The sequence below is a fragment of the Sus scrofa genome, chromosome X, assembly GCF_054392235.1.
Source record: "Sus scrofa isolate SSC_HxYL_T2T_F1_AM1 chromosome X, Sscrofa_HxYL_maternal_Yorkshire_Landrace_v2.0, whole genome shotgun sequence".
Classification (NCBI taxonomy): domain Eukaryota; kingdom Metazoa; phylum Chordata; class Mammalia; order Artiodactyla; family Suidae; genus Sus; species Sus scrofa.
The window spans coordinates 112,432,933-112,455,341 of record NC_139401.1 but is presented as its reverse complement, the minus strand read 5'-3'; the positions used below and the strand labels follow the sequence as shown (position 1 = coordinate 112,455,341).

The 22,409-nt window shown below is 37.9% G+C and overlaps 1 protein-coding gene across 10 annotated transcripts in view; it reads left to right on the top strand.

The window, feature by feature from the left end:
- Positions 1–22,409, top strand: part of TENM1 (teneurin transmembrane protein 1) — a 908,801-nt gene that overhangs the window by 547,182 nt on the left and 339,210 nt on the right. For all 10 annotated transcript variants that reach the window (XM_021080671.2, XM_085007213.1, XM_003135358.6 and 7 more), the window contains one exon: positions 10,553–10,793. In XM_021080671.2, the coding sequence (XP_020936330.1) occupies positions 10,553–10,793 (241 nt within the window). The remainder of the gene's footprint in view (positions 1–10,552; positions 10,794–22,409) is intronic.

Here is a 22,409-nt window from a genome sequence, read left to right as displayed (position 1 = left end):
AAGAAAAATGTTTTTCAGTAGTGGGTAACACTTGACTTTTTATATTTATACTTCGACCTGCAGCTGACTTTTTATGATTACTACTAGACAGCCCCATGGTGTACTGTAGCCAGATATGTCCACAGAAATCCCCTTAATGGGAGTAACTGAAAAACATCTAGGACCTGTATTGTCCTAGGTGATAAGGGGACATTCCCTAGTGGTGCAACAGCACCAATGTTAAGATAAGGGAGCTGGCTAGATGTTTACCTTGCATGATATGGCTTCCTCAGTAGCAGAACAATGCTTTATATAAACTGTTTCCAAATGGTAATGAAGCTGGGAGTACAAAAGACAACAATCATGTATTACTGTTTTTTCCTGTTAGACATCTCACTCTGTGTAGGCCACCAAGACCTTCTGCAGTGCTTATTTGCAGTTGGGGAGTAAACCAAGTAAAAGCAAACTTGAATCAAGTCCAAGTTGTCATCACCCCCGCAAGAACTTAGCTCACACTCTGCAGTTTGGTCTGGTACAGACCCCCAGTATTAATACACAGAAAGGAGCTTCTGTGCACTCATTCACTGATATCAAGCTCTATGAGAGGTCACTGAGAACTGCTTCACATAAACAATGTGTGTTTAATCCTCCATCCCTCTCAATATCTCAACTATAACACATAAAATATTTCTCCTAAGTACCATTTGCAAAAATGTCATTTAAATGACCTTAACTAAGAATTAAGATAATTCATTAAAGGGAAGCACCTTATCAGTCACTATCTATGAAATATTTTCTTAATTTCTAGGAGTACCATTTATATTTGTTACTGCGGTCTCAGATATTCATAGTTTCCTCAACACCTGTTCTCACTTTTCCTTCTGTTTATGCAAGCTGACACTCTTCCTCTTGACACAAGCTAATTTTTTAGTTTTTCCTAAGGCATCTATACATTAAATCTCAGTAGGAGTTGGGAGGAACTTGTCTGACTTCACCAGTTGTTCATTCTACTCTAACATTATATTAGTAGAGTCCACAAATTTGCTTATTTTGATGGACATTTCACTTGATCCACTAGCAGACAGTGGATCTATATCAATATATCAGTATATTTTCTAATTGGGCTGCCTTCTCATGACTTCATTAGCTACCCTCCAGTTAATGGAGTCTCAAGTGCAATCTATACATAATTTGAGGCTACATGTGAAAAGACATCATTACAAAAGAATTTGTCAGATAACTTTTTTGTATTCTGGGTGATGTTCATCCAGAATATTGCATTTTGTTTGGGGAACCATAAAGACCTAGTTAAATTGGAGGGAGTCCAGGGAGATAAGCAGTAATGTAATTGAGGGAATGAATCAGAATTTGAAGGAAAAATAAAATGACTTAAATATGCATAGCGTAGCATAAGCAAAGTTTATAAAGCGGGCTTAGTAATAGGTCTTAATGTTGGCACCTCTCCAAAAAATAACTCTATTTAATGTCTCACTAAAGTAACATGTTGAAAAACAAGAAAATGAAAATTTGTAATAATGAAGGAATTAATCAGTGAACATTTTAGAACACTTCAGGCATAAAACTTCAGATACAGGCTGTGCCCACACAATGCCAAAACAGCTGGTAGAAATGTGAAGAATTCAATCAAATATTTGTCATCATAAAACACTCACCCACCATAGTTTCTATAATTGTTTTTTAAATAAACTTAATTGAATTCAAACTTTAAAATTTTGAATTCATTCAAATTAGTTAAATTTTCACATAAAATTATAAAGTTGTATTGAATAAAATTATGAGCTAAGTGTGTGGGAGCTATAAAATGATTCAGACTTTGATCTTGATATAAGACAAGTAGATGCATTGCTTAAATGCAAGACAGGAAATAAAACTTACTCTCTCCTTCCTACAGAACTGTCACTTCCCAGCTCATACCTCTTAGGTAACCCAAAAGATATCAGAGAATAAGTTTGATGGAAGCCAATAGTGTTCTACCCTCATCCATCAAGATTACAATTATCAATTTCCTTGGCTCCAATGTATTCGAATATCATGTACATGTATAAAACACTCCCTTGAGAATACCAAGATTTTTTTTTCCAAATTCCACCCTCCTCATGTTCTTTTTTTGGGGAGAGGAATAACCAAACTCTCATCATCCCTATGGTATTCATGGAGTCATTTTACAAGCATGTGGATATGAAAATGGTTTATGGAATCAGAATGTACCCAATTCCTTGCACTAACTATAACCCCACCCCTTTCTCTCACATCCGGGAAAGCACATCCAAATGTAACTCAGAATGGCACTTTCAGAGGTATCACCTTGAATTCACTCTCATCTACTATTTTTAAAATAAATTGTCTGTGAACTTTAGTTCTCTATTGTAGTAAGAAAGAATTGCAAAACATTGGTTGGTTTGGATCCTGTAGCTGAGAACTTCTGGGTTAGAGCAGTAGCCCAAAACCTGGCTGAAATTTGAGAATCACCTGGGTCTTGTGAATACTGCTATAATAGTGCTGTCCCTTCCTATTGTCCCTGGTGGGGACTATGTATGTTTTCAACCTCCAAGTATAGATGTTGGAACTCCTCTCTACCACTCCACTGGGTATCCGTGGGTTACTCTTGTTCTTAAGTTGTGCTGGGGGGAGGACCCCAGGGTATGGGGGAACTTTGTCATCAAACAGCCAGACAATGATGGTTATATGGTGGTATTAATAATCAACACTTTTTTTCAGTCTTTTTTTGAAAGGAAAAGTTTTGAGTGGAGAAGCTAAAACCTTCCCAGCCTTCCCTAATTCTCCTTGCTTTCTTTTTGTCCTCTAGAATTTTTTTGTCTTTTGCTTTTGTTTTTTATTACTCAATATAGTCTGCCTTCATTATTTAACATATGATAATTTGAAAAAAAATTTTCTTTGAGCTTTAGACATAGTCATAATGTTTTCTTGATTTGTGCTTCAAACATTCAGAATTCCATTTTCATAAATAACATTAGAATGATTTTCGTCCATTGCTCTTTGAACAAATATAGGGTGACCATTTGTAGTAGTCCAATAAAAAATAAAGCTCTGAAAATGAAAACTCTGTAAAATTCCAGAGTATTTGTTATTAGCTAATTTATTAAATGATTCACTGTCAATTAATTCATAACCCTCTATTACCTACTTGCAAATAATTAATGAACTTGGGGATTGAAAATAATTGAAACACCTACATATGACTTTAGTTTGCATATAAACTAAATATGAACTTTTAAGGATCATTAGTTTTTTATATTTTCTTCTTGATATACTTCACTGCCTAATAATGGAAGCCACAGCATCATTGTCAGCATAAGATAAAACAGGGCAATTAACTACTTCATGTTTCATGTACATAATGTATGACAGAGTTTCTTTCAAGACCATAGTGAAAAAAGCTTTGGCCAACCACTAATTTTAATTGTTAATATCCTATATTAATATTTAGAATTTGTCATTTACTATTCCAAAATGCACCATGAGGTAGATCTCTTTGCCACTCTGCTTAGAAAAATAAATAGGTAACAAATATATTGGCTTAATTTTTCTTTTTTTAACATTGCCAAACTACTCTGAAAATGTAAGTATGCTTATATTTTCACAACCAAGAAAGCTGGAGAGGTTGAACATTTACTTTAGTAATTTAAGCAAAATAGCTTTTGGCTACAGTCTTTAATTTTTTTTTCCCTTGGTTGTAAAGTTCTAGTTTGCTTGTCTTAATCTATGTAGTTGATTGAGTTAACAAACAAGGTACTCATTGGCAGGAATATTGACTATTATGCTTGCGATTGGCTAATTGCACTATGTAAAGCTAGTACAGTGCACAGCACAGTTGGATTCTCCCTATAACAGAGACAGGTTGGGAAGGGCTGCCTTGTGGATACTTGACTCTGTTATGCTTATGCAATGCATTGGAGAACAGTAAAACAGATTCCTGAGATGTAGAAAATAGAAAGTTTAGACTTTCTTGAGGTATACCAGCAAATCCTTTGGAGAGAAGCATAAGCTTATGGAGAGTCTGACGTGCAAGTATGAGTTTTAGCATAAACACGTCAAAGGGTTGTAGGTGCTTCAGTGTTGACCTTGATTTCTAGTAGTTGTAATGGAGATAAACCTAGATGACAAAAGTTAATACAGCATATTCTCTCACTTGCTGGTTTAGTGAAAGGACCAGTCAAAGTCTTCAAAGGTATGGGCTTTACAATCTTTAGTATCACAGGGCCCAGGAGCTGTGCAGAGGGCAGTAATCTAGAACCAGATTAAAACCATGTAAACTGAAAGACTTCATAATTTATTACTGTTGGCCTTCCCCCAGGGCTTCTATGACTCTTCTCCTGCAGTCATCTGCTTTAATTGTGAATTCTATCTGTTTCAGTTTCCTCTGCCTCTTGCTGTTTGTTGTCTATTTCTTGCTCACTCACGTGCCCATACATATACCAAATATAAACATTAGCCATGTAATAGACTTTATTTCTGTTTTCAATCTAGTGGTTTAACTAATGAATCTGCTTTTATTAAAGGCTATTAATATATAATGTAAATAATACTTTAATGCCTTAATATTAATTACATTAATATTAAAGCAGAATTATTTGAGCCAGAAGAGCGATAAGGTATACTTGTTTACTCAGTTTTTTTCGGAAAAACAATTTTCTTGCCTTCATATTCTTTGGCCCTCTAATAGTAATTATAAGGTTAAAAACAGAAATGTCCGGAGTTCCCATCGTGGCTCAGTGTTTAGCGAATCCGACTAGGAACCATGAGGTTGTGGGTTCGGTCCCTGCCCTTGCTCAGTGGGTTAATGATCCGGCGTTGCCGTGAGCTGTGGTGTAGGTCGCAGACGCTGCTCGGATCCTGCGTTGCTGTGGCTCTGGCGTAGGCCGGCAGCTACAGCTCCGCTTCCACCCCTAGCCTGGGAACCTCCATATGCCGCAGGAGCGGCCCAAGAAATAGCAAAAAGACAAAAAAAAAAAAAAAAAAAAAAAAACCAGAAATGTCCACAGCCATATACATCTAAGACTAATTTGACGATCACCGAACACAAGTTAATGGATGTTAGCCATTACATGCCTCCTCACCAGTTGTGAAAGCTCTTTGTGACAAAGTACTTTAGAGTAGTAATATACATATAGAATTAGTAGTAATAGTTAATATTACTAATAAACCTATTTTCTTTCTTTTAAGCCTGATTCTTTTTATCCCCTCTCCTGCCTAGGATGGAGAATAGATCAGAAAACCCAAGGAACCAAAAGCTTATAATTGGCCTCAAGAGACTTGACATAAGTAGTTATGGCAGTAACCCTTGGTGCCCTGATGTTCTTTGCTCATGTAGATTACCAAGGTCTTAAGAGGAATTAATTAATTTTGCCTCATACGAGTTCAGAGAGGTGGTTAAATACTAATACAGCCTCATTATCCTTTATCCAAAATCACTGGGGTCCACTTGTTTCAGAATTTAGAATTCTAAGATTTTACAAAGACCATACCATGTATATACTGTATATTGTACAACATCCTGATTGGGATGTGGGCCAGCACCTCTTAATAAGAGGCATCAGTATATCTATAGCAAAAGGTAGGAGAATTCACTAAATGAAATACATAACGACTTATAAATATCCTCACATCAGTCAGCTTAGGTTTTCCCACTGAATTATTTAGAAAAAACTCAGTTTTCAGGGGTTTTTTTCTATTCCAGAATTGCAAAGCGTTGTGGCTCTATCTCCTAATGAAATACAGACTAAGGTCAGGAAGTGCAGACATATTCTCTGACCCCCTGTGACCTTTTCCTAGAGCTATAGGAATAAATGTGCCCCCTTGACAACATATACTACGTAGTAATTTTGGGAAAAAACATGTTGGGGGGTATTGTCATAGTGTTACTATAGAAAAGAATGATCAATTAAGTACATGGAGTTTGGAAAAACTAGGCCTGTGACTACTTTAGTCACATTGTTCAAGAAAAATTACGTGTTTAGCTTTACTGTATTAATTACAATATTTTTTAACACCAACAGAAAATTATTTTGCCTCTACAGTCAGTTCTTCTATAATGTTTGTTTTGAATGCATTAATTTGTTCTCATGCTATTGGTATATTTGAGAACAATTTGAATGTAAGAAAAATTTCATGTTTGCATATGCGGGATTCCATCTGTTAAAAACACTAGGTAAGTGCAGAAGACTGCATACAGCAGATAGAGCCATGAAGGAATACACAAAATGTGCGCATACTTGCATCTGAAACTTCCACCAGCTATCTTAGTCCACCATAGAATTTTCTATCTAGATTTGGATAACCCTAATTTCCACCAGTTCAAATTACCTCACAAGTTGCAACCCTTCTGACACCCACTTTCACAAGCAGGCTTCAGATATTGTTCCCCAACCCCATTTTTCCCATAAGGCCTTTACCCGCACATGATTTTGCAAAGTGCGATGAATTTTCAAAATGCAAAGATCACCTTATGAGTGAATTGACTGTATGTGCTAATGGAATGAAATGGGTAAAACACTTTAACAGGATACCTTGAGAAGTTCCCACGTAGTATTTCTGGGCATATATATTCTAATTTCTAGCGAAAAGTTTCTCTAACCCATCATCCAGGTTTATTTGCAAATAAAGAGAAAAAAAGAAGAAAAAAATCTATGCATAACAATTTTCTTCTCCCACTTACCTTTTGGCGACAAAGGCAACATTGTTTCTGAGGGCTTATACTTCTGTTAACAGCTCTGCCACACTTAAAATGCCTTGGATATAGAGTTTGCAGGAATCCCCCCACCCCCACCCCAATCCCCAAAGAGATTTCTTTCCACATTATTTTAGGACCTCGGACCTGAAATTGGCTCCTATCCAGTATATTGTGTGAATTAGACTTCTCCATCTCAAAACTTAATTTACTTACAGAAAGCTTTATAAGTATGTCTGGATACCCACATTTGCATAATCACCACCACCACCCCCCTTCTCCCTTGCATCTCCCTCCTGCATAGAAACCTACGGTTGCCAGATACATTCGAAAGTGAGTACATTTGACTCTTAACTCTTTGGAATTGGTGTTCTGGAGCTCCTGACACTGAACCCTAATGTATTTTTTATTAGTGTTTAATATTGGGAAATCCCATTTCATGGAGTCTAAGGATTAAATAACATCATTTGGGAGGGAACAAGTGCATTCCTATCTTTTTTCTGAGGTGAAAAAAAGAATGAAGCTGAGATGATTGACATTTCATAAGGGCTTAAGGTCCAGATATATTCTACTCAGTGCAACAGTCCAGTATTGTAAAATATTTTAAAGACAATATTAACAAGTTGGGAAACCTCTGCATATTTTAAATGTGGAAACAAAAATACACAATAAAATAGATATAAATCAAAACATATGCATATGTAATCAAAATGTTTTTAATACATAATGTATATATAATCAAAATGACTATACAAAGCAGTTCTATCTACAGCAGAAATTATATAATATGTTATAATAATAGCATGATCACACTTTTCAATGAAGAATTTTTATCATTTTTCATAAGAAAGGAGTTGCAAAGATTTTAAAGAAATTCAGCAAGCATTAAATGCAGATGATAATGAGTGAGCCTTTCTTTCCAACAATTGTACTGAATAGAATCTTTCTTTTGAACAACTGTACTGACAGAAACACCTATTTATTAGGCTAGTAGATGTTATCTATGTTGCTTAGAAGGTGTTCTGAACACAAGACCTAAAATTGATTCCTTCTTCAAACTCTGAACTCCCACCTTTTGCTTCCTTTCCTTACATCATTAAGTTCATGGATTTAGGTGGCAAATCTGTAGAGTACGTCACTGCTGCCCTTTTCATATCTTGGAGGGAATGATTTTAAGCACCCTCTATAGGGTATCTTTGTCCTTCCACATGGCTCTCAGAATTATTTCACTGAAACCTCCAAGGGGGAGTCCTACAGCTCTGTTAGCTAGCTGTCCAGTAGATACCCAGTGGCTGTATCTGAGTGAAAGAGACAAGGGAACATTTAAGGTGGTTCTCTGGATCCCAGTGAAATGGTTTTCTGTCAACAAAAACTCTTAGGGATCTTACTCGTACCCAGCACTGTGCTCAAAGTTCTGTGGCATACAGGAAATGTAGAAGATGATTTGCTCTAAGAAACATGTTGTCTCTTTGGGTCGATAGGACAAAAAACATGGAATATCAAAGGAAGGTTGTACTATTGTAAACTTAAAGGGCCAAATTTATGACAAAAATAGTAAGTATTGAAGTCAGAGAAGAGAATCATTTATTTTCTAGAATAGTGGAATGGAAAGAGTTCTCGACTGGGAATCATTGAGACATAGGCAGGCAAATTCATACAAGTTGAACGACTGAACAAATCACTTCACCTCCCTGAACCTTGGGTTCCTCATCTATAAAATGGAGAGGGAAGGAGGGAGTGCTGAACTAGGTGACTCCTGTGGTCAATTCCAGTCTTAACATTTTATACTCCTGCTCCATTCAGTAACCACTGAATGTTCAAGCACATTTTACATGGATTAAACTTAGTTATTAGGGTAAAGGTTTATCATCTCCATTTTGCACATGAGAGCGTAAAGCTTCCAAATGGCAGAGGCAGAATTCAAACCCAGGTTTTCCATACCCCCAAATTCTATGCTCTTTCCACTGTGCTGAGCTGTATGCTCTTACCTCATTGTGTCTTCCTTTCTATATTTAAGGAGATATAGTCTAAGAGGGAAGCAGACATAGAAGCAAATAAATGCAATACAGGTAGTATGTCACAAGTGAACAATCCAGAAAGTGTGGAGGAATCTGTATCTCTATAGCTTTAGTAAAGAGAACTTGTATTATAGAGATCTGTAGGACGGTGACTGGAGCATTGGCCAGCGTCAGGAGATATAGGTTCTAATCCTGGACAAGCAATTCTCTGGGTGTCAGTTTTCTCATCTATAAAAGTAGAGGATCCCTCAAGGTTTTGGGGTTCCAGCATTCAATGCTTTTCTGACTCCCAAGGATGGAAAGCATGCTTCTGGTTATGGTTATGAGTATGAGCCCAGAGGTTTAAAAAAATTAATGAGATGTTAAGTACTTGTGATAATTTTTTTAGTGGATATGGGATTTGGACTGGGCCTGGAGTAATTGGGGTGATTTAGAAAATTCATGAAGCATTTTAGTTCCTTTTAAATATACAAGGGTAGCTGACTTTCTAAAGGAATTCTTTGTATAAAATGAATGATCACTACTCCCTATTATGTGTACAATTCCATTTTTCATGTAGCAAGTTTATTTAAAGGGAGAGCCACCTGTACTAGAAAACACAGCCAAGAAGTTGTCATGCTCTTGGGGCACTAGTATTGTTTTTAAATATGAAAATCATGCCAATGTCTTCAAAATTCAAGTTTGAGGTGGAAGGATTGAAAAAAATGATTTTTTTCTGTGATTAGTCATTGCAAAGTGAGTCTCAGCACAAAGCAACTGAGCCCTTTGCTGAGCATCGAAAGCCTCTGGCATTTTTCTGCTTTTCAATTCTCAGTCATTTGGGAGGTGGGACACAGCCACGCTGTCTACAAAGTTTATCCAGAATGTGCTAGTGTTACAAGAAATCACTTGACATGTATTATGTTTCTCCTGTGGAAGAGAGGTGGCTATCAACTACAATAGTGATTTCTTTTCAAAAGGGTTTAATTGGGGTATTTCTCATGGGCCACATTCTGACTTACTGTCTATACATGTGCCTGCCAGGAGAACAGTGGAAAAATACCAAATAATAGCAACAGAAGTCTGAGGACTGCTATCCCAGGCTGCCCCCTCTGTAAACAGGCAGGAAAAAACGGTTTCCCTGCTGCCTAAGCTGCTGCTAATATGGCAGAGCTTCTAGAAAGGTGTGGCAAGGGGAGGAGGGGTGCTGACTGTACTTTGCATGGCTGTGGAAATATGTGTAATAACCTGAACAAACTCCTTCTAGCCTACCTTTTATAAATGAAACTCTGAGTTGGGGGGCTGGCCAAAAGATTAGTCTCACGCAGTTGAGTTACACACTTGTGAGCTATTTCTCTGAAGTATGGATTTGCTCCTGTGTAGGCAGGCTAGCATCCTTTCCTGAGGTAAGCCAGAAGGTGGCCTTATACTTTTATTTGAAGTGTCGAATGATTTTCCTTGCAACGAATTTGTGCCTTCCGCTGATATTTTCCGAAGTGAGACTTTTGCAACTGATGGAAATCGCCTCACTTCTGTTCTGTAACTTAGTGTCTTGTTGATGATTTATTTTTTCAGTAGCAGAAACTATGACAAATTGTGTGAGGCGGCCTCATTTACTTTTGAGCTGCTATAGCCCTGAAGAATTTACATGTAAATGCGACTGTGAATGTTTTACATTTCATAAGCGTGCTGCACGTGTTTTTGTAAGTTAAGTGACATTTTTACAGATAGACTGAACTTCAAACTCTCTCCTCACCCCACAGGTTATATTATTCTGAAATCCTGATAAGTCTGACATGCTGTATTTTCCTGACTGCCAAGTGAGAGAGTCCATCTCTATTTTGTGCTTTTCTTCTCTCCTTTTTAGACATGCAGAGCAGCCCACATAACCAGTTCACCTTCAGACCCCTCCCGCCACCGCCGCCACCTCCGCATGCCTGCACCTGTGCCCGGAAGCCACCCCCAGCGGCAGACTCTCTGCAGAGGAGATCAATGACTACCCGCAGCCAGCCCAGCCCAGCCGCTCCGGCTCCCCCAACAAGTACACAGGAATCAGTTCATCTGCATAACAGCTGGGTCTTGAATAGCAACATACCTTTGGAGACCAGGTACTTAAGCTATTATTGATCTCACTAAACTTAAATATTGGCAGAGGATGATTCCACTGAGTGCAGAAACTCATTTCATCACTGACATCTGAGAAGTCACACAACTACTGACACAGATACACACCCAAATGCCTGAGCAAAAGGGCAGACCCCTCTGCAAGCTCAAGTACGCCCCACAGGCACACCCATCTAAACCTAGGCACACCCGCAGACACAGACCAATGCAGATACACGTGTAAAGAGGAAACCACAGATGTATAAACAGCGGCAGATGCCCACGAGAATCTGAAACTAAGGAATTACCTAAACTCTTAGCGTACCCCCATATAAAAGGCAATTGTCTCTTGTTTTAAGATGCTGTGATAGTATGGAAAAATCCAAACACAATAGGAGAAACAGTAATGGTTGACATTTTACTTATTTTTAGATTCTTAGAAAAAGTAAATTGCCTTCAAACATTTTTAAAAATGATTTGCTTCTTTCGAAGTCCACTTGCAATTTTAAAGATGTGATTCTGCCTTTAGGATGAAGTTTGAGCTTTTGAGTAAAAAAGTTTGCTTTTATTTTTCTGTTACTTCATATATTGGGGTTTCCACTTTCCTCCTCAGATCTTTTACATGGAGTTCTCTTGTGACACAGCAGGTTAAGGATCCAGTGTTGTCACTGCAGCAGCTTAGATTGCTGCTGTGGCATGAGTGTGATTCCTGGTCTAGGAACTTCCATATGCCATGGTTGTGGCCAAAAAAAAAAAACCTTTGTCAAGTGTCCACAGTTCTAGGACACTTGAACTCCCTTGAGCATAATAGGCTTTAGCACTAGATGCGATTAACTGAGAAATTATGCATCATTTCTAGTTAATCTCTCTTAAATCAAAAGTAATAACTTTCTATTAATGTAGAAAAACATTGCCTCATAAAACATAGTGTTCTGTTATCTATGAAATTTAAGGACTTCCCCTTGTCTTTTATATGAATTCTTTAGATCTATCACCAAAGCTTTTTCTAAGCACATTTTATGTAAACACTGTGTATAATATATCACTTGATAAGCAATGTCTGGTGTCAACTCTGATCAACTTCCATCCCCATAATCTGAGAATTGGAATGGAAAGGGGAGGACTAATAAACTCACATTATAAGACTGTTTTTTTTCCCCTTAGTGGCATATTAACTTAAAGGCCAGCCAGAGAATATGTCACCAGCAACAAACTGAAAGCACTATGGCCCAAATCCAGGAAACTCTATCACTAATCAAATCCAGGAAATCAACTATCACTAATGAGATTAAAAAGTTCCCTAAACTGATATTTCTGATATCTCCCAAGAGAAAATATAGCAGTCAGCACCTATGGTAAAGATAATCCAGTTAGAACTGTACTAGTGATAGGGTTTGTGTACAGTTCCTTTTTTTTTTTTTTTTTTTGATTGTAAAGAGGGAGATGAATAAAGTGAGAGAAGCAGAGAGCAATGTATATCTTGAAGGAGTTTTCACTAACAGTGGTGATTTACTCACTCTTCTTGTAATTCCTTTGCAGGGCTTAGTGATAGCTAAGAAGCAAGCAGTGGGCCAATCTGGTTAACTAGCAATCTTGATAAGCAAACACACTTCTTTCATCTAAGAAGCCAAATAACAAGAAATCTGGAAGGAGGGTGGGGAATGGGCTCAGGCAAGTGTAGAGAGGAAACTATTCTTATTTGAAATGTACATCTAGGCATGTTTGTACAAACTGCACCCACGGACCTTCTGTATCTATGCAAGGAATGTATTAATTGGTCTCAGTTTCATAAGACACAGAAAAGAACATAAGTTTTCATGTGAGACTGAGCAGAGAGAGAGAGTACCTCTTTAATACATTTGAAAATATATTCAGCATCACAAAGATGAATTTTAACAAACCTAGAAACCCCATCAGCTTGATCAGTTAGGATTTTCCAAATATATCCTTTACAATGTTCATTTCACAAGTAGTCAATAGAAGGTAACTCTGCGAGTGCCCTGGCATGTAAGGGCTCTGTAACATAACATCTCTGAGCCTCAGCTTCCTCTTCTGTTAACTTGAATATAAAAGTGCCTGCCTCAACAGATTGTTAAGAGGATCAAGCTAGTGTAACAGAATGTGCCTCATGCATTCTAAAGCATTATGCAATTCTAAAGTAATATTGCTAGCCCTACTAAGTGGTCCCCTGCCTCTGCCTAAATATATCCAAAATAGGGAATTGACTCCTCCCTGAGGCATTCCTTTTCATCAGACAACTACCAGCAGATTCTTAAAATCTCCCACTTTTTAGCTCTATCCATTCATCCCAGATATAGTTCTGGAGTCTCACAACAAATAAAATCCCTCTCACACTGTTCCTGATTCTGTTCGACTTTGAGCTAAATGGTCCCCAGTTTCTTCACCTGCTCCTCAAATTAACTAGTTTCAAATCCTCCATCATGGTCTCTTCCCTTAGAACACACTTCAGTTTGTCCAAATCACTCTTAAAGTGTCTTGGCCAAGGCTGATTGCAGGTGTGGGTTATTAGTCTCTTTGGTTGAAAGGATCAGAAGTCATTCAAATTGCCTCAGCTAATTAAGAATATCTTTTGAAGAATATTATCAGTTCCTAGGAACCCAGGAAATATTGGTCAACCCACAAGGAAGGATAAGGCCTATAGATCTCTGGCACCAATATGACTCAGCAGTTCTCTGCAGTTTTGCCACTCAGTCCTTTTCTTTGTCTGGTAGCTTCTTGTCAGGTCAATATTTCTTCTGTCTACAACACAGTTTCTACTTTCTCACAGCAATGTGTCTGGTTTTCACTGTACCACATGACTCCAAGTGTACCTCTTGGTGCCTCTCACCTCACCCCTTCAGTGCATGTCTCGTTGCCACCTGCCTAATTCTCCTGCTAGCTCTAGGTTTAAAAACCTAGGAGAGGGAATTTGATAAGCCCAGTTCATCCCTTTTGCACCAATCAGTGTTTAAGTTTCTTGGCAACGTCTGTCAGTTATTCTCTTAGTCAGCTGCAGCTAAGGGGAGAGAAAGGTTATGTGATTTAAAAAACAGCAGCATGGGCACCTATGGCTGCTCCCGAGTACAGGCTGGGAGCAGATCTGATGTACCTTAGACGGAACTCTCAGCAGACAAGCAAATGGATTGACTCATTCAGGAATTTGTGCTGTGACCAACAATCAGTTGTTTCCCTTGTTCTAACTAAATATTTCTGTTTAATGCTGTCTACTCCAATATCAGCATTTTGGGTGACCATAAAACACTACTGATACCACTGAAAACGTGAAGTGAGAAAACCCCTAAAACTTTTAACAAGTTCTGAGGCCAAGCCGCATTTTGTTTATTCTATAATTATATAGTTGGTAGCTTTTTAAAATTGTTTTTTTGGGGTGGGAGTTGTGGTTGTAAATATGTTTAGAGCCTCGAATTGGCCTAATTTGATCTCATCTTGTGAACCTGTGGAGATGTAGCTGAATTCTAATTCTGCCATACAGAGTATTTGCACTGTATTGCTCTCATGACTGTGTCATCTGTGGGTTTATTAGACATGCTTTCCTCATTTTTATGTAAGTCATTAATAAAAATGTCATAGAGGACAAGATCAAGGTCAGAGCTCTGTGGCATGCCAATGGAAACCTCCCTGCAGGTTGACATTTATCCATCAGGCAGCATTCTTTTTTTTTTTTTTTGTCTTTTCTAGGGCCGCACCCGTGGCATATGGAGGTTCCCAGGCTAGGGGTCGAATCGGAGCTGTAGACACCGGCCTATACCAGAGCCACTGCAACAGGATCCAAGCCTCGTCTGCAACCTACACCACAGCTCATGGCAACGCCGGATCCCTAACCCACTGAGCAAGGCCAGGGATCGAACCCACAACCTCATGGTTACTAGTCGGATCCGTTAAGCACTGCGCCATAACGGGAACTCCAATCAGGCAGCAATCTTTCATTAGCATACAGCCCACATTTTTCCACCTTGTTCCCAGACATATCATGAGAGACTTTGACAAATACCTTGCTGATATCCAGATACAGTGAGCTTACATTTTTTACTGATCTGCCAGTCTAATAACCATATCAAAAATAGAAATGAAATGAGGTTTGTCTAACATGTTCTTAGAGAATTTCTTTATGTTACCTACTCATGGTTGCTCCTTTTTCCTAAGTGCTTACAGATCACTCTTTTAACAACATGTTGTAGGATTTTGCACTCGATCAACATGGTGTTCTTTGTCTAACCTAAGGAGTCCATGTACTTTCTGTCCCTTTCCAAGACCAAAGCCAATATTATGGTCTCTAGTCTTCTGACACATTTCACCTGTACCACAGCCCCAAAACATTAGCAACTATGACTAGACTATCCAATCCACAAGACTTCTCACCACTCTGGGATGTAATTTTAATTCATTTAGAACAGTTGAGTGCCTTCTAATGGACACTTTGCTTATCTTAGGCTTCAAATTATGGTTATTGACACTGACTTTACCCTTTTAAGTCTAGGATCATTCCTTTTCACAAAAAAAAAGATACAGTTGGTCATATGGTATTCTATGAGTCACATGTCTATCTTATTCTTGCTCTTCCTGCTCTAAGCATATCTTATCACTTGTGATGTAACATGATGGAGGATAATGTGAGAAAAACAATGTATATATATATGTGTGTGGCTGGGTCACTTTGCTCTGCAACAGAAATTGACTGAACATTGTAAAACAATTATAATAATAAAAAATTAAAAAAACAAAACAAAACAAAGAGATTCTGGACACTAAAAATTGCTTATATCTGTAATAGGTATCATCAGCCATCAACACTTTAAAATAGATTATTTTATCAAATCAATTTTAGGTGATACTAGTGAACTGAATGAAAAAAAAAATGGTACTGTAACTGGGGGAGGGAAAAGGAAGAGATAGATGTCATTTTGAATCAGAATTTATATAAAAAAACTATTCTGTCATCTTGAGCAGGTTTTTTCAAGCTTTAGAGTCATTTTAGGTATGAATCTTCCTGGCATCATTTTCAGTACACCTTTTATTTTATTTATTTATCCTTGATTTTCATCCCTTTATTTTGGTACATGTTCTTTAGAACTCTTAAGATAAATAGAGAGAACCCAGTACAAGCACATTAATCTCAATAGGCAGCAAACCTCCCCAACTGATTTTTTTTTTTTTTTTTTTTGGTCTTTTTTGCTATTTCTTGGGCCGCTCCCGCGGCATATGGAGATTCCCAGGCTAGGGGGTTGAATCGGAGCTGTAGCCCCTGGCCTACACCAGAGCCACAGCAACGCGGGATCCGAGCCGTGTCTGCAACCTACACCACAGCTCACAGCAACACCGGATCGCTAACCCACTGAGCAGGGGCAGGGACCGAACCCACAACCTCATGGTTCCTAGTTGGATTCGTTAACCACTGTGCCACGACGGGAACTCCCTCCCCAACTGATTCTTAATTCATCTCCTTTTTTAGATTGTTTCAGGGCATAGGATCATACCAACTTCACTTTGGATAATTGCTTTCCTGAAGTCTAGGATTTTTTGCTTCATAAAGTACTTGTGGACACTAAGCTAAAACGGTTGCTTTCTATCATCAACTCACCAGTTTCTCTTTCTCAGTCAGTGAGAGGAGCAAGTCTCCTTATCATTTTCTCTACCTCCTGGGAGGTGGAGTTGTCAACAGTTGAGGTTGGGTACTTGTCAGATATTGGCCTTTAGTTAAATGATATGTCTATCAGATGTCTGTGGAGCTGAAATCACTCCTATTCACTACACTTACCCTAGAACACTTGAGGTCTGCGTTGGAGCATCTATTTCTTTTATCTGGCCAAGTAGCTCATTGTAGACTCCCTAATCCACCATTTGTTAGCTGTATGACCTTGGGCAGGCTTCAGTTTTCTTATCTTTCAAGTTGGAATGATAATAACCCCTATTCATAAGGCTGCTGTGAGGATTAAGTGAGTTAATACTTACAATGTGCTTAGAGCATCCAGGTACACAGTATAAGTATTTTATTACTATTAGAATAATAGTAATGGTAATACACAAGAAAGGACTCTATTTTTTTTGGCCCTTTCTATTCCTATCTTCATTTCATTAGAGAATACCCACATTTTTATGATTTTTCCCGAGTAAACGCATACAACATAATTTCTATTTTTCTATTGATATGCTTTTAAATTGAATATTATCTTTCACCACTGTCTTATTCCATTCAGGCTGCTATAACAAAAATACCAAATACTGGATGGTTTAAACAACAAACATTTATTTCTCACAGTTCTGAAGTCTAGAAAGTCCAAGATCAAGGTATTGGCATTTGGCATCTGGTGAGAGTCCACTTTCTTGTTCATAGACTGCTACCTTTTTGGTGGATTCTCACATAGTAGAAGGTGCAGGAGAGCTCCCTGGTGTCTCCTTTATAAGGGCACTAACCCCAGTTATGAAGGCCCCACCCTTGTGAACTAATCAACTCCCAAAGGATCTATCTCCAAATACCACGACAATGGGGATTACATTTCAACATGTGAATTTTGGAGGAACACTAGCATTCAATTTATAGCAACCACCAAATCCCAGTCATTGGAACCATTCCCTCCCCTAGGTTTTCATGGCATATCTGGGAGGCTTTGTAAGACTACCCTATGATAAATCTCCAGCATAGCTTTTGATTAATAGCCTTCTGTCATTCATAGAAACAATACTCTGATTACCTGTTACATTCAAGATTTTATCCTGCCATGAGCCCTCCCTTACTCAGAGATTAGCTTTTCCAATTCCTCCACCAGGCCTTCTCTAAACATTCCCAATATCTGAATTATGTTTTGGGGGGTAGGGTGAGGGTAGTATCTTTCACAACCTGGGAAGATGGGCATGTTGCCAAAGATGGAGAGTCTGGGTGATTTGTGTTTGTGTATGTGCTTAAACAGCCCGGACTAAGCTGTATGATTGTGAATTTGGACTCGTTACGTAACTTCCATGGGCCTCAATTTCCTCATCTGTTATGTGGAGGAAATGATAGACCCTACCTGTGGGGTTGTTTTGAGAACTGAATGAAATAATATATATAACTGTCTGCTCAGAGCTGGGCACATAGGAAATGTGCAATAAATATTAATTTCAATATAAGAGCCTGACACTGACATGCTGACAAGGATAGGAATTCAGAGTGGCACAGTTTGAGAGCCACATTAGCTTTAATCTGCTCTAAAAACATCCAGTATTCACATATACCTCCTAATCTGTGGGTTTTTGAGCATGCCCTGCATCATGAGGCATTTTAGCAAGCACTTACTGGTTATTCATAAGCATTGTAGCTACTACGAGGAAAAAGAGTCCTGTACTCAAGAAATGCATGGTCTTGTACTAGTAATAATACTGATAGCTAAATGTGTAGCATCACTACATGCCAAACACTGTTCTAAGCCCTTTTAAGTCAACCACTTTAATTCTTATAATAACTATTAGTAGGTACAGTTAGTGTCACCAACCTCAATTGAGTGATGAAGAAACTGAGGTACAGGAGGTTAAAGAACTTTGACAACTCCCAAAGGTAGGAAGCAGAAGATCCAGGTTAGATTTTGAACTTAGGCTGTAGGTCCAGGGTCTTCACATTCAACCACTTTCTATGGGGGGTGGCAGCAAAATCAATAGCAATATTCTCATAAGTGCTTTTTTACATTTAAGCAATTCCAAGATATGAACACTTGTAGATGGTAGATCTAGCCCATGGGAACAGTAGTGGTAGAAGAAGTGTAGAGTTAGATGGAAGACAAAAAGTGGAAATTTCCCAGAGAAAATGGTCTAAAAATCATTTTGATCTAAAATCATGAGGAGACATTAGGTGAAAAATGGAAGAAAGGAAATTCTGGGAAGAGTACATCATGCTCAAAGTTGTGCATATTCAGCAGTTATCCATTTCTGGTATATTAGGCTTATTCTTCCTGTTTCCTTCATTTGCTTTTTATTTTTATTATTTATTTATTTATTTTTGTCTTTTTACCATTTCTTGGGCCACTCCCGCGTCATATGGAGGTTCCCAGGCTAGGGGTCGAATCGGAGCTGTAGCCGCCGGCCTACGCCAGAGCCACAGCAACGCGGGATCCGAGCCGCGTCTGCAACCTACACCATGGCTGTCGGCAACACCAGATCCTTAACCCCCTGAGCAAGGCCAGGGGTCCAACCCGCAAGCTCATGGTTCCTAGTCGAATTCGTTAACCACTGAGCCACGATGGGAACTCCTCCATTTGCTTTTTAAATTCTCTTCGCTAGTTTGTCTATTCTGTGAGCAAATATGGTCCTTCTAATGCTGATAAGAGATAATCATTCTCAAACTCAAAGCCCATAATTCTCAAGTTGTGAGCCAGAAATCTAAACTTGATTCTGAAATTCTCACTATTAAATTGCCATATTTACCTTCCTTATCCTGGGTCCTATCCTTGAGTATACTAGACTTTGCAGATCCTCTTATTCTGTGATTCTTCTCCAGAAAGCCTCTTTTCCAGTCCTGTAGGATGAACCTCAATCCCAAAGCTCTATTGTAGCTTTGATGGCACAGTGTTGTGCTTCCTCATAAAAACTCTTAAGAGTGGTTAAGAATTTGGATTGTAGAAACCAGTAACCCGTAGATGAGGGTTTGAAGATCAGTTCTGCTCCTTATTAGCTATATGTGCTTGGACAAATTCCTGAACTCGTATGAACCTGTTTCCTTAAAAAATGGGTTAATAGCTCTCGGTTCACAAAATTTTTACAAGGATTATTTTAGAACTCATATGCAATTTGCACTTTCATTTTGGTTTCCTCCCCTCTTTCTGTTCTTCCTCTGTGTCCCTTTTCCATCCCCTTGACACTAGTTTTGCTCCATTCTAACTTCTCAAAACCCTAAGTCACTACTTTCCTTTCTGTATTGGTCTCTCCATTCCATCTGTGTGTTAGTGTGCGAGTGGATTGCTCTGCCTTTAACACCCAGTTAAGTGGACTAGTACTCGTTTCTAACAGGAAGTCAAACATAGTTCACTGCTTCACAGCACTGGAACAGTTCTCTTAGCTTCTCAACCTCTTCACCCAATTTTCTTTGAAGCAGAATTACAGCCAGTTTTGCTTTTCCTTAATTACTCTCGTTGCTGTCCCCCACTCAAATGCCTACCTTGAAGTTTACTTGAGCTCTTACTCATTTGGAATTTTTGTCAGAGCGTTGGCTCTAACTTCACTTGACCTCCTCAACATGATGATAGACATCAACTATGATATATTCACCAAAGTGAAACTTGCTTAAAGATTTTTCTTTGATATTCAATACTAGGCAGAACTTGGATTTGATATTAACCACTTCAACTCACAAAGATAAATCAGAATAGTGTGAAGGAGTCATGCCTGGCCAGAAGATTGGGTAGAGACTATCTTCATTGATTTTTAGCATATTCTGACAGATGGCTGTAGCTTGATATGAGGCCTACTGCCCTTGCTGACTTTAGGCCAATGTGACAATTAAATGGAGCCAATGGGTTATTTTTATACAAGAAGAGCCAAGGCCATTGGCAGAGGAAAGGTAAACAAGGGATGGAAAGAGAAATGAAATCTATATGACCAATGCTTGTTACCAGATTTATAGAGCTAGTGTCTATCTTGGGGAAATAAGATTCATTTGGAAGAAATACTCATTAGTGGTGATGGCAGTGATTTAAATATCTGTGGCATAATACTCTTTAAATATTAACCCATAAATGTAACATCTCCAGTGGTAGTTATATTTATTTTATAGTACTACTAAAATCTATCTAACATTTATAAGTAGTTTTTTCTCCTTAGGATATTTGCTCTGGAAAAATAGATTTAGAGACAATTTTTTTCTTCAATAATGACTAGAGAAAAAAACTCAGAATGTACATATTCAGTGCTTAGATCCAACAATATCACATGCTTTAATCCTTTAACGGCACTGGGGTTAGCAAAATCTATCTTCAGCCACAGATTTAAAGATTCTTTTTAAAACAGGAAAAGACTTCATAGAACTATTCTATGACCTATAAATCCTGTTTACTACAGATGAACAGGAATCAACCAAGCTTTTCAGCCTAAACCAAATAATGGATGTGGAATATGTTAAATTTACATGGAGGAGAACTCTATAGACTTTAAAATATACTTTACATATTGAGAATAAAAATATATCTATAATGGTCTATTGTGCTTGGGTAGTGAAGAACAACCAATATTTTGGAGATTAGTGTGATATAGTCCCTAGTCACTTTAGTGGTGGCATTATTTTTTAAAATGCTTTTGAATTGACTATGGTTTCAGTTCAAAATAAAAGCCATAGGTAAATATAATGTGCCATAGGTGAGATTAAATCTGGTTTTAATTTGGAGAAGATTTATTTAGCAATCCAAATGTGAATCTAAACAGATGTTTTTTGGGAATTTTAAAACATGAGTTAATTGTGAAGTATATAAGTACAGCAAACAAAAGATTCATTTTTGAGGAATCTCTGTACTCATCTTTTTGCCCTTGATCATCAAACATACTCTCCTATCCTGGGTTGTATATTTAAAACAGAAATATCTGATTTTGATCAGGAGAGAAACTAGTTCTTAACTTCACTGACTACAAAGTTACTTATCCAGTTGATCATAATAAATATTTTCATTACCATGTCAAGTTAATAGACACTTGTCTGTTATGTCTTACTACAAGTATGACATATATTTGAAGTAGCAAAAAATGATTTTCCTGTCAATTATTCTCCTTATTTTCTACAGAGGGGCATGAGTGTGTGTGTGTGTGTGTGTGTGTGTGTGTGTGTGTATCAAAGACATTCCTCTAAACATCTCCTCTCCCTTTGGGAGAATCCAGCTGGTTCTTTATTATTTCCACAACACAAAACTGTTTGTAGCTTTAAAAGTAAAAGATAGGATCAGGTTAAATCTCGAGGTCTTTGAAATGTCTCTGTAAGAATTGTGAAAGTGTGGTACTGAGTATTCCATTTAAAGAACAGGAAAACTCAAAAAGAATTGCCCCCTTTGGCGAACAAATAAGCAAATAAAAGTAACATCTGCTTCGCCATTCTGTTAATTTTTTTGGTGTGATATCTGAGAGTATAAGAATGTGTATAATGTGAATATTTTAAATGAAAAACAGTTCATTATAAACACTTATAAACACTGATGAATTAATTCTAGTATAGATAAGTTTTAACAAATGTTGACAAATAGTTATTGAGTGTCCACCACGTACCATCCACTGTTGCTGGGATGGTTGCTGGGGCTACAACAGAGAACAAAATAGACAAAATCTCTGTCTTTATAGAGCTTATATTCTAGTAGGGGAGAATGTCTTTACCCTAAGATGTTAATTATATTGAGGCTAATAATATTTCAGGAATTATGGTCTGGCTAGTTAAATGTGGAAGAAGGGGGAGAGGGGCCAAAGATAGCTCTTAGAAGTCTTCCTTTACCTGCTTTTACTTCCCATAGCAACGTTCATAGAATTTCACCTTATCTGTGGTTTCATGGCACCCTGTTCATGTGTCTGTGAAGACCTTATTCCATTGTAATATTTGCACTCCAAATATTTTACTTCTCTTTATGCCCTACTGCAAGTTGAGTAAAGGACTGTGTCTTTTTTGA